General features: G+C 40.0%; 1 protein-coding gene and 1 long non-coding RNA gene across 2 annotated transcripts; one reads left to right on the forward strand and one right to left on the reverse strand.

Moving 5' to 3' along the window:
- Positions 1 to 379: 379 nt before the first annotated feature.
- Positions 380 to 5,082, reverse strand: LOC133412928 (uncharacterized). The gene is made up of 3 exons (XR_009769810.1): positions 4,983 to 5,082; positions 4,558 to 4,858; positions 380 to 2,482 (listed from the first exon to the last, which is right to left on the reverse strand). It is a non-coding gene; the product is annotated as an uncharacterized LOC133412928 (long non-coding RNA).
- Positions 5,083 to 5,695: 613 nt separating this feature from the next.
- On the forward strand, positions 5,696 to 10,451 carry otx2b (orthodenticle homeobox 2b). The gene is made up of 4 exons (XM_061697195.1): positions 5,696 to 5,977; positions 7,371 to 7,581; positions 7,961 to 8,112; positions 9,094 to 10,451. Exons 2-4 carry the CDS (start codon positions 7,485 to 7,487, stop codon positions 9,715 to 9,717), a joined length of 873 nt encoding a protein of 290 aa, XP_061553179.1. The 5' UTR covers positions 5,696 to 5,977; positions 7,371 to 7,484; the 3' UTR covers positions 9,718 to 10,451.
- The last annotated feature ends 2,755 nt before the right edge of the window (positions 10,452 to 13,206 follow it).

Genomic DNA, 13,206 nt, shown 5'->3' on the forward strand with positions numbered 1-13,206 from the left:
CGTTAAAAGATTTGCAACTCGACTTGGACTTGAACAGAAATGACTCGTGACTTGAACCCATTGACTTGAAAAGATTTGCTACTTTGATGGAAGCACTGAGAAACCAACACTTTGTAGCATTCTCTTTTTATGGCTATATGTGCAATTTACTGTTTTACTACAGTAAAATATGATAAGTGACAACGTGATGCTGAAGATCTTAATAATTATCTATTAGGGTGACATGTCCCAGACATCATCATTATTAATGTGTGATTAATTTATCTTTTAAAAGTTAAAACTCTGTTGGGCACACTGTGGTAGAAAATTGACCAAGAGGGCACTTTTTTCACACACTACTTAAAGTCATGGTTTCCTTAAAAAAAAAACATACATCCATTCTAAACACCGCTTATCCTGTTCAGGGTCACAGGAGCCTATCACAGCTGACTTTGGGCGAAAGGCATACTACACCCTTGAACTGGTCGCCAGTCAGTCGCAGGGCACATATAGAGACAGACAACCATTCACACCGTCACTGAGTAGGAACTGAACCCACACTGCCCGCACCAAAGTCCGGCAAGTGTACCACTACAGCATCATTGACAACAAAAAACAGTAAAACATAAGTCAACAATAAATGTGACAGCTAAAAAAGGTTCCAAGAACCACTGTTAACATAGTATACAGAAACGACAACGACATTTAATGTAACAATAAGGAGGTAAATTATTGCAAACAAAAGAAAAATACACATTGCATTGTGGGAATCTTACAGCATGACGTCACGTATGCTTGTTTTCGTTAGCATTAGCAGCTAGCTTTGTGAGCGATCACACAAATAGTTACATGGCGGGCTGTGCGCTGTCTGGGCTTCCTGTACATTACAGTCTGGTTTAGTCAGTGTAGTGTTCTCAAGAATCGCTCTTGTACTATTTTTTTTTAATTATTCACGTTATTTACCAATCGATCAGCACACAGCTAGCATCTATTCAATATGAAACTACATTCTTCTTCGTGCCCTTTTCTTTGCCTCTTTTGGACGTAATATTTTTACGTAGTGTCCCCTAGTGTTCCGACTGAGATACCACAGTTGGATAAAATTGTACCTTTATAACAAGATGACAAACTTGTGTTCATCTTTTTGTTCAATGAATGCTTTGTGTTTGATACTCATAAGAAATGCCGAATTTAAACTGTAATCAATCTATATTTGTGTTTGAAGATGTGAATGTGAATTTAAGAAAAATACTGTTGATTATCTAAAAGAGGAAACCAATTGGTCGTTCATTATTAAGTGAAATGTTTCATTTTCTTTTGCGTATTCGTAATTGCTCTTTCACCAAGAAAGAAAAATATATTTTATCCTTAAACTTGATTATTCCGATAGAAATGTCACGAGAATACTCGATTACTAATTGCAGCACTACTGGATGCAAATTTGCATTTGTGACAGGTCTGTTTAATGTCGCTTCAGAAATAAAGTGAGAAAATTACAATTGAATAACTGAAAACATACTATCAATCGGTTTTGAAGGGGCAATAAACTTTTGATCAGCCCCCTAGTTTTCTTATTAAGGTTCAATGCACTTGTTTATCAAATTTGTTTTGATAAATACTTATGGATTTTAAAATATAATACATATATGAATTCAGTATATAATATACACATTAAATGTACATATTTTATATATTAAAACATATTTTATTTTGTTGGTAAAATAACTCGAAAGGACTCAAAACTCAAAGTGTGGGACTTGCGACTTGACTCGGGACCTGCTTGTTTTGACTCGCGACTTGACTCGGGAATTGAGGGCAAAGACTTGAGACTTACTTGTGACTTGCAAAGCATTGACTTGGTCCCACCTCTGATAATTAAGAAAGTATTTGAGGGGAATTTAAACCATGTTGAATAAAAATTGGTGTTTTGAACAATATTTTATTAAAATAAAACACATTTTCAAGACATGATGGCATAGTACAGTACTTGGTATTGGCTAGTACTCAAATGTAGGTACTTATACTCGTACTTGGTCTGAAAAAAATTTATTGGTTCATCCATACAGTGGAAAAAATGACTTTCTCAAAACGAGTAAAACAATATTAAAAACAAGCCGTTTTGTCTCTAAAATAAGTGGGGAAAAGATCTGCCAATTGAACTTATATGAATTGCCTTGATAAGATTCTTAAAATAAGATCTTGAATCATAACATGTCTTTTTGTCTTTCCAAAAATTTAGAAAAACATCAACATTGTCTTAAAATAAGAAGATGTTTTCACTGGAAATAAACTAAATTCACTAGGTAACCGTTGGCCTTTCGCAGTGTAATACACACCTCGCTTAGAGTAAGGCTGAACTTTGAGTTGACTTTGGCGTCTTTGTGAGTTGACCTTTTCTCCTTCAGCCAACCTTGACTTGTGCATGTGCATCCTTCTCCCCCCTTGCCTCCTCTGTGATGATGGCAGTGAATTTAATTGCATCCGTTTGTTTGTCGGCAAACTCCTGCGCAAACACAACAACAATTACAGCTCTAATTAAAAAGGCGTGAACTTGGCACACACACACACAAATAAACACACACTGTCATGGCCTTGTGAGGCGACATTTGCTCCGCATGGAAAATGGCTGGATTTACAATCACTTGTTTATAGCAAAACATTTAGAATTGAAATATGTATGATAACTATGGGCATTTTATATTTCCTTTATTAATTTTTTGCATCAGAAGTTATGCTCCTTATGATCGATATTGTGTGAATTTGGTACTGGCAGCACAAATGTAGTTCCTAACAAAGGATTTCTTCTCGTTTTAAATGTGAACATGGCAACCTGGTGGATCTTCATCATGTGTTTTGATGACCTTTGTAAGTTTTACCTCCCTTTAGCATTAAGGACTGCTCGTCCATTTGGATACAGTACGTTCAGTGCACCTTTATTGCAAAGGTGGCATAGTATCTACTGAGCTCATTAATATACAGCTTGTGATGATCCTCGTTTGGCTCAGAACCCCCTCTTTCTCAAACACACACACACACACACACACACAAACGCATGCACGCACGCACGCACACACACACACACACACACACACACACACAGCTGCTGATCTAATGTGGATAATAAAGGCTTTACTTAGCCGCACGTCACACAAATCAGAGAATTATTTTTGACAGTTTTGCTGCCAATTTCTTTTTTATTTTATTTTTTTATTTAATACTTTAATACTTTTCCCTGACGGTGTGTTTTTAAAGATCAATTCAAAAAGTGCTACTTGTTTAAAACTAAAAAATAAAACAAACAAAAAAAGAATTAAAATCCCTACAATGCGTTTTCAGCTCAGAATAAATTCCTCCAGCACATTCCTTCTCTTCAGCCATGCAGATATGCTACAAGGAGAAAAGATGTATAATAAATGTGCTAAATATGCATGTGTGTTTGTGTGTGCGTGCCAATATTCAAATTCTCAACAGCTTGTCTTCTATTTACTCTCTTCAATTATTTAGGATACATATGTTTATTCTATCGTGTCTTTTTTTTTTTTTTTACTGGCTATAATGTGCAGAAACATTTCGAATGACTTATTAATTAGCCCAAATTTTCACATTGTAGAGGAACCCCCACCCCCAGAGCCCCTTCCTCGCCCCTCACGGCTATCAAAGTATGTGCAGTGAGACAAAGTGGGAATCACAGGTTGGAGGCCGCTTTAATGCGCAGCCTAAGGTGGAGTGGAGCAGAGGCGGAGATAAAAGGCGGAATCGGTGGGAGCGCGTGCATGCAGCCCGCCAGGGGCGCTTAACTCCTTGTGCCTTTAAACGTCCTTTTAACACGCACACTCCCCGCGGACGGCCCGCTTTTACCAGCCCATCAATTATTGAGCTATATACTTCCACGGCACGATAACTGCCGCAGACGTCCTAATTTGCTCATTTTGCACGCAGCATTTCAGATTCCCTACCACATTTATCATGACAACATGCGCGAGGAACGCTGGAGTAAATCAACCCGGGTGGTTAGGAAAAATAAAACCGATCGTGTGCAAGATGAAAAGAGGCACAAATGTGCTTTTTCAGGGCGAGTTACACTGCTCATGTCATATTTATTTCACAAAACTTGAAATAACATTTTTTTATTTATTTTTAAAAATGTAAAAAAATAATAATAATAATTTACATAGTGTTGTGCATGTTTCCTTCTTACAATGTCGAAAATATTAACGACATAGTTTTCAAGCATTCATTATTTTTAAATTCTAAATTATTTCGTTCATAAAACATTTGTTAACATTGCAAGGCACGCTCATGCAGGTTTGTTTCATAAAATGTTTGAAAATAACAATACTCATGGAGAAAATTCTTTTATTTAATTAAAAAATGTGTTAATGGCTGTGCTGTATAATATAAGTGTTTTGAAATGAATTTCCTAAAATGTTCAAACGTAGATTGTAAATAATAATCGTACTTTGGTATCAAAACAGCCAAATCTATAGCAATGTGTATTTTATAACACGTAAAAATATATTGAGGCAAAATAGACCATTAAATCATGTACAATAAACATTGAATTAAAGAAAAGGCTACCTGCTTTCCTCCAGAAAAAAAAACAACGAAGAAATCCGGCTGAAGGAAATCCAACTTTGGGTGACCAGAACAACCGCAAAGCTCTTCCTTCCCCTGCGTGGAAATCTGTGGGGAGAGCGAGTGGATGATGACACGTTGACACTGGCGCAGGCCTGGCTTGCGCGCCGAGAACAAGTCAAGCCTCCGGTGTGTGTTGAAAACTATTCAATAATCAATATTGAAATATCTTGTGGCTGTGTGCGTGCGTGTGCGTGTGTGTGAAGATGCTACATTCAGCAAATAGCTGTGACGAAAATGACAGCTGGTGATTTTGCAAGTGGTCATCGAGCAAGGAAAAAAAAAAAGAAAAAGAAATAAAAAGTCAGAACAAGTTCTAAAATGGACACGTCCCATTTGCAAGTCCAAATGATGAGAAAGTATTTTACCTTGCAGCTCGTCTTGTCATTTGAACATCTTCATCCTCCTCTTCCTCGTCCTCTTCCTCCTCTTCACGGGCGTGTATGTGGGCGCAGGCCTGCAGTGTAGTGACACACTGGCTGCTCTGCGGATGAGAGGACACTTTTTTTTAAAGAAATAAGTCTCTAAATCCTCTCTTTTTTTCTTTTTTTTTTTTGCCTGCATGCGACACGTCGCGGGAATGTGAGAGGAAGGCGTCCCTCTAATTTTTTAACTCTTTCTCTCCATATTGAGGGACATTCATTGAGTTTGACTTATTTATTGGATGATTGCGTGATACAGGGTGATTCTGTGACTCAGTTTACACTTTAAAAAACGACTTTTAGCTAAAATGACAACTAAATGCAGGGTGACGTACTGTGATATGTATATGAATGGCATAATATGGGAATTTTCTAATATGATATTTTCGGATATATTGCACATCTAGCTATGGGGGAAAACGATTTTGTTTTAGTTTAAACTACACTCCACTTGTTAAAGCTTAAGTGGAAGACTCTCGCAGGGCCATTGGATGAGGACAGTGTTTCCAAAAAGTATGGGGGGGGGGGGGGGGGGGGGGGTCCTCCCCTCCAGTGTGTGAGGGAGCAGAGCTCCTATTGGCTGCCTCGCTGTACAAATTCCAACTCCAAGCACTTCACTCCTAACACACCAACAAATCCTATGCTGCCTCCTCCTCCTCTTCCTCCTCCTCCATCATCATCCTCATCCTCCTCCTCATCATCATTTCGCTGCTGCAGCACTGCTTCAAAACCTAACACAGACGCTCCACGCTGAACTTTGTGTCCTGACACTGCGGATTCTGCTTCTTTTTCTTTTTTGCCTTGGTAGTTTTTTCTTCTTTTTTTCTTCTTCTGTGGCATCTTTTTCGATATTGACCTGCAGGACGTCGTTGCTCTCAGTTGATTTTCGTCACTCGCGCAAGAGGACACACAAAAGACGTTTGCACTCGTCCAGGAGCAAGGTGGGTTCACTTTTTTTTTTTTTTTTTTTCCCCCACTCACTAAGGATTCGTTTTGACTGCTCATAGAAATGAGGAGCAGGGTTGGAGTCGATAATTTACCCTGCAATAGAAAAAACATTAGCTACAGACCTAAAGACAACAAAAATGCAAAAATAAGATTTTCTTCAGGGGCAAGGGGGGAAAATAATGTCGTGAGTAAAATCATTTTTAAAAAAACAAATAAGTGATAGTTTAGAGTCATTAGACAAAACGAAACAAAGAAATCTGTTTTTGTTCACGATTTTGGCTCCCATTAGAATCATTTAACACAAGCAGTGACGTAACATGACGGGCTTCCAATGTAAATAAACGTTTCTTAAGAGAAGAAAAAGTTAGCAAAGTTTTCAGGAGTACGCGTGCTTCATTCATTTAAAATTGTACTTTTTATAGAAAATTGAAATCGAATTTGAGCATAAATGATCAATTGTAGGCCCCTTGTATTACAAAATATATCTTCACCTTCGATTACTTAATTGAGTTGACAAAAAAAAACATATCACCTTTAATAAACTATTAGCATTAAGTATTTAGGACCAAGAAACGAATTCCCTATCTGTTCGATTTTGGTTCCCTCTCCCTGATTATTAGAATACTCGTGCACTAAATGATAAAACATTTTTTTTTAATTCGAACAGGTACAAAAAGATGGAGTAATGCTTGTTGCATATTTATAATTAAATTGGACTGCAATCACCTCAACTCGCTTGCCTCTTGGATTATCGCGTTAACTAATCAATAAATTAAAAAGAAGAAGAAGAAGAAGAAAAAAGACCTATGATAATTAAACTCGCTCAGAGATTATGGTTATGATGATGATGATGATGATTATTATTGAGCGGGAATGTGCAACTGGTCCACGGGTGTGTTTGTGTGTTTAGGCGTGACAGATTGGGACGAGGGGGTTCAAACCGTTGGAAACAAGGAGACGACCAAAAAGCAAAGACGCACAAGGAACGGATGAGGCACACTCACATTTGCATGAGAAGCCTCCATGCGTTTAGTTGGAATGGGGATTGTCTTTTTAAAACAAAAACTGGATATTTATGATGAAGGTCTTTGTAGTCGAACGTTTTAAAATAAATCACACACAGACACATATTTTATTCTGCGTACACTCCGTTTAAGAATTGAATAAATGTTCACATTTGAAAACAAATTTACATTCAAATTGCTTGTGGATGGCTCGATTATTTTTGTGTATTTCTGGCAGATAATTGCATTACCTTTGTGCAGTGTGTGTGTGTGTGTGTGTGTGTGTGTGTGTGTGTGTGTGCCAGCGTGAGTGCGTGCGCGTGTTTATTTCCCAAACGTTAAGGTTTTTTTTTTTTTCCGTTTTGCTTTTCTTCGTGGTCAGGTGTCTGCAAATTTGGAGCGTGTGAGCACACGAAAGGAGGACAGCAGGTGCACATCAGGAGCTGCATCCATTTTCAACATTTATTCCAATTTGCGCCACCAGACGAACATTAGCATGATGTCGTATTTAAAGCAACCACCTTACACGGTCAATGGCCTCAGCTTAACCACTTCCGGAATGGACCTCTTACATCCGTCCGTGGGCTATCCAGGTGAGCGTCAACTTTTGGAATGAATGAATTAATGTCCAATTATTATTTAAAAAAAAAAAAAAAAAGAGCAAAAACATCTCTTAACCGATGTGAGACGTTTTCATGTCATTTAAAATCCCAAGTAACCACTGAAATGTCAAACTTTTTCTCAATCAAGTTTCATGAATACAAATTAGATTTGTTTGTGCTATGGCACCAGCTAATTTGTATTGGTCACAAACAGATAACCACAGAGGCAACCTCAAGATTCGTGCGTAATTACGCAAAGCACAATACTGCAAATTCCAGTTACACTCCCTAACTTATTATATTTGTCGTCTTATTTCGCGTGTACGTTTCTACATGGTTTCACGTGCATCTTGTTTTCTTGCTGTTGCAGCGACACCAAGGAAGCAGAGGCGAGAGAGGACTACTTTTACGCGCGCGCAGCTCGACATCTTGGAGGCGTTGTTCGCCAAGACCAGGTATCCCGACATATTCATGCGCGAAGAAGTGGCTCTCAAAATCAATCTGCCCGAGTCCCGCGTACAGGTGAGTCATGGAAAAATCTGTGAAATATTGCAAATCTGTCCATTTAATGGAGACACTTAGAGCGAACAAAGCAATATGAAAACAAAACATAAAAAGAGGAATTTCATATTTTATTCAAAAATGTTCTGTGAAGTGACAGCATACTGGAAATGATATATTCTGCACATGATTAAAATGTGTTCAACTGATGCAATTTCCCTCTCTTCCACTTGAAAATAATAAAATAATATGCGTCAGTTTAACACATTTTAATGTAATCGATGTCCATGTCCGAATTAAATTCAAATGAGGTGGGTTTTTTTTTTTCCTCCAGTGTACCGTATAAAGATTCTATAGGTTAAAGAAACACACGCACGAACTGCATTCAACGGCTGACACTGTGTCATGCAGCTCTGTGGGGAGGGGGGGGGGGCAATTAAAGAAAATTAGGGAGACTTCAAAATAAAGGATGTTGTGGCAGTGGTGCGCACTTTTGTTGGGATATCACTTTTGCTGTAGTCTAGCTAAACGGGTAGGATTTTTTTCCAATACGTGTCTTACTACAGTGTTAAAATTTGCAAATATATATATATATATATACACTAGTTTATATTTATTTCCCCCCATTTGATGTCCTCCATGCATGGCGCAATTTGAGAAAGGGATTTCTGAACCTTGGAGTTAAATGAAAACCTGTTCGAGATTCAAATGAAAATGTAATTAGAACGAACAAAGCTGCCTGGAGCAATGAAAAGAAACGTGGAATTAAAACTAAATCGATGTTAAACGGCCTGGTTGTTCCCGATCGAATTATAGCGGCATGATGGCAATGTCGGTGATATGATTTTAGTCGACAAAAGCACTTTGTGAAAAAGGCATATCAGGGATGAGGAGCGAAATAACGAGAGCAAGAACAAATGCTCCCAAGGGTGGAAGTTGGACGCGAAGTTTTTAAGGCGTCGGTCCGCCACGGCCTCATCCATGCGCGCGTGCCTGTTGCAGGTGTGGTTCAAGAACCGGCGGGCCAAGTGTCGCCAGCAGCAGCAGCAGCAGCAGAACGGCGGGCAGAACAAGGCGCGACCGGCCAAGAAGAAAAGCTCCCCCAGCCGAGAAGCGAGCTCCGAGAGCGGCGCCAGCGGCCAGTTCACCCCCCCCGCCAGCACCACCGCGGTGCCAGCCACCCCCAGCAGCACGGCGCCGGTGTCCATCTGGAGCCCGGCCTCCATCTCCCCGCTCCCGGACCCGCTGTCTACCTCGTCGTCGTGCATGCAGAGGTCGTACCCCATGACCTACACGCAGGCCTCGGGCTACGGCCAGGGCTACGCCGGCTCCACGTCCTACTTCGGCGGCATGGACTGCGGCTCGTACCTCACCCCCATGCACCACCAGTTGTCCGGCCCGGGTTCGACTCTGAGTCCGATGAGCACGAACGCGGTCGCGGGCCACCTCAACCAGTCCCCGGCGCCCCTCTCCACGCAGGGCTACGGCACGTCCGGTCTGGGCTTCAACTCCACGGCGGACTGCCTGGATTATAAGGACCAAGCGGCGTCGTGGAAGCTGAACTTCAATGCCGATTGCTTGGATTATAAAGATCAGACCTCCTCGTGGAAATTCCAGGTCCTGTGAACACAGCGCTAAAGACAGTGCGGGGGCCCTCACAAAAACTGTTTTCTGGGAGGGGGGCTCTCAAACCTAACCTCCTCTTAGATGAGAGGTTTAATTTATTTTAGCACCGGCAAAGAGATTTTCTTTACTTCTCCCACTCACTTGTAGCCCCCCAACTCGCCCCCTCGCCCCCCACCCATGTCTATCAGTGCGTCACTCACCTGTTGAGGACAAGTTACACCCGCAAGGCCACGGAACTCGAACCCTGGACTCAGAACCTCCTTTAATTAAGCTTCTTTGTTCCGCAACGACGAGGATGCTGTGCGTGGACATGGATGCGCTACTTTATTTAAGAAAAAAAAAAAAGTGTTTATAAAGAATCAATATGTAGTTTCTAAGAGACAATCAGTGTGTGTCTTATATAAATGGTACGTGTTTTTTTGTTTTCATTTTTATCTGTGCTAGCCTTCGAAAACTGTGATCTGTTGTATTGTATGCAATTTGTGAGCCCCCTCCTCGCATCATTCGAACATTTTTATTTTTATTTTTTTTGTCTGGAGGGGGAGAGCAGACGCTAATGATTAAATGAGACTTTCCAAGTGGTAGTGATAATATGAAGGGTTAGACACACACACACACATACACAAAGGCTCGTCGATCTCAACATGATTGTGGGTGCGGTACAGCCTCCAAATATGCTGTGGCCTCCCCGCTGAAAAGACATGAAAAATAATAATAAACAAACATAAGGTCCCTTGAGCGTTCACTTCATAGACAATCTTTGTCTGTGTGTGTTTGTGTTGGTGTGTGAGAGCGCGCAAACATAATTTGGGTTGTATGGCATATTAATAACGACAGAATTATTATTTCAATGTGGTCATGTAAAATACATTTACAAGCAAAGTCAAGACTGCCAAGCATATGAGGAGGGAAGAGAAATACAAATCGAACTTTTCAATAGCTAATATAAAATGTACATTTTTTTTTACCTCCATCAAATCCATTTTAAAAATACTTAATCGGTTTAATATGTGTTTAAAATCTGATCAACATGAGGTCACAATTTGCCGCTTGTATTTTTTCCCCAATTCAAATAGTTCTCCCACATAGAGAAGATCCGGCAGCTTAATCCCACAAAAGATTTGAATCCCAATATTTTCACCTAGCAACAGGTCCCATTCAAGGCCCAAACATGTGGTCCATAAGCGTGTTTAAACAACACAATGGAAATGGCTTTCATCTTAAAATGTGCATAATACATATTAGTACACAAAGTTCCTAGTCTCTTGACTATTATTATTTACAACGAGATGATTTTTATTATTATTATTATTATTTTAACCTTAATCCTACCCTCCTAAACACAAGCGAGGAGTCAATATGCTGTCTAAAGTGGGGGCTTGTGTTTCTCTACCTTGCTACTTAAAACTCACCAACAAAGTCGCAGACTATTATGGGATGTGTAATGAGTCGACATGGCTCTGCAGCGGGCTAATTGTTAGAAGTCCAACATTCAATTAGTATCCTTGACATTGCCAATAATCTCTCTTTCATTCCAGCCTCCACTGGAGGAGCGCATTAATTAAAAGCTTGCTTGAAATAATCGAAGCGTTAAAAGACAAGAGCCACTTTGATTCCACTCCTGGATGCTCGTTAGTGCGCCTGCGCGTCATTTATTTCAAAAATAAATAGCTGGGATGGGCTCCAGCACGCCCGCGACCCTAGTGAGGAGAAGCGGCTCAGAAAATGGATGGATGGATGGATGGATGTATAAAAAAAAAAAGGGGGTGGCTGGGATTATATTTTGAAGGTTTAGAAGTGCGGAACTTTCATTCAAGGGTAAAATGTGCGTGCAGGTTTCTCCACTCGCTTGTCACACTGAACCTTAATTTGATCATGTACATCGGTTGCGCATGTTTCAAATGTGGTAAACTGACGTACGTTTCCCTTCTTCGCGAAAATAATAAAAGAATATATGTTAGTTTTACTCCATTGCATGTGCAACCGATGTAGATGTTCGAATTCAGTCAATTCAAAGCAACCCCCCCCCCCCCCCTAGTGGAAACAGGCGCATGCACGCGCCACGATGGTGATAAACAATAAAACAATTAAATGAGGAGACAATAGCCCGGGCTGAGAGATGCGTGAATATGCATGACAAAAATCTGCAGCGTGGGAACAACCAGCACTTTAACTTTCTGCAACAACAACAACAAAAAAGTGTTTCTTACTATGATAGAAGTTCCCCATAAACGCTTTGCATATAATTTAAAATCACGTGTAAAAGTCAAATTACACATGGATTTTTAAACGCACGACCATCGGTTTCAAAGACATTTAGTTTGCGTAATAAAAGCCAAAATGTAAACTCGTCCAATATAACGAAGCGTTATTGTAACCTCGGAGCCCGCAAAGTGCACAAGTCAGAGGAGAGATTAGAGATGGCCTCCACAACGCCTCACATACATACAAAGAGTTTTAATCAAGACTTGAGCGGCATATGGGCCCAACAGACGCTGCAGTAATCCCCCCCTGCATTGGAGGGAGCGGAGGACTGCAGCGCCCCTCGGCCCCCAGGCCCCAAGGCAGGCGGGCCCCCGCTCTGGGTGCTGCTGCCTCAGTCAAAAAGACACCAGAGGACCGCTGCATATATTGGCGTGGAAATTTTTTTTGAAAAAAAGACAAAGAAAAAGGGGGGGAAACTTTCTATGACATATGACCTGTACTTAAAGATATGGTATGCAATAACTAGTATTTGTGCATGCACCCTTATTGCCTGCAGATATTGCCACTTAAATGATATTAAAAAGGCAATAATACAACAACAAACGAAACACACCAAGAAATATATTTCAGATAATCCAGCGCTATCCCCCTTAAAAGTGCTTATCTAAGCTAAATTGACATTTGCTCCAGTTATTTAAGTTGGTGACATCATCAATCAATTTGATAATCTTGTCAAAGATTGCATTAAATTGGATTTGTAGGGCCTACATAATAACATATTTAGATTTATTTTATATATATACTGTATAGTAAATGAAGTCTAAAGAGCTTTACAAGTAAGCGCAGTAAAAAGCATGTTATTTTAATTTTTCAGACTACTCACACAAATCCATGGATTTACACAGATACTCAAGTGATAATGATAGTCACATGCAGCTTTAGCCGCAGGTCTGATGAAGTGTACACAACAGGGCCACACAATCAAAAACAAACACGCCAAAAAAAAAAAAAAAAAAAAAAATGTGCAACTGCTTTTTTCCCCCCTTCTCATGCAAGTTCATTTTAGGGACTTGTCTTACTTTTGATCTTGTCTGTGTCTCACCTATAATATGCCCCAAAATGGGGTCATCAGCTTTCATAAGTTTAGCAGTTCATTAGCCACTTGATGACCTATTGAAGTTGTGGAGGCGATGGAGGAAGTTACAACCTTCCATTACTGAGGCATATTGTGAAGCTATTCAGAGACCAGGAAAAAAAAATAAAAATCCTCAAACACATAAGAAG

Source organism: Phycodurus eques, chromosome 14 (genome assembly GCF_024500275.1).
Source record: "Phycodurus eques isolate BA_2022a chromosome 14, UOR_Pequ_1.1, whole genome shotgun sequence".
Classification (NCBI taxonomy): Eukaryota; Metazoa; Chordata; class Actinopteri; order Syngnathiformes; family Syngnathidae; genus Phycodurus; species Phycodurus eques.

Coding starts and splice junctions, on each gene's coding strand:
- otx2b (XM_061697195.1), top strand. CDS start 7,485: ATGATGTCGTATTTAAAGCAACCACCTTACACGGTCAATGGCCTCAGC. Junction 7,582..7,960: donor TCCGTCCGTGGGCTATCCAG/GTGAGCGTCAAC, acceptor TTGCTGTTGCAG/CGACACCAAGGAAGCAGAGG. Junction 8,113..9,093: donor TGCCCGAGTCCCGCGTACAG/GTGAGTCATGGA, acceptor TGCCTGTTGCAG/GTGTGGTTCAAGAACCGGCG.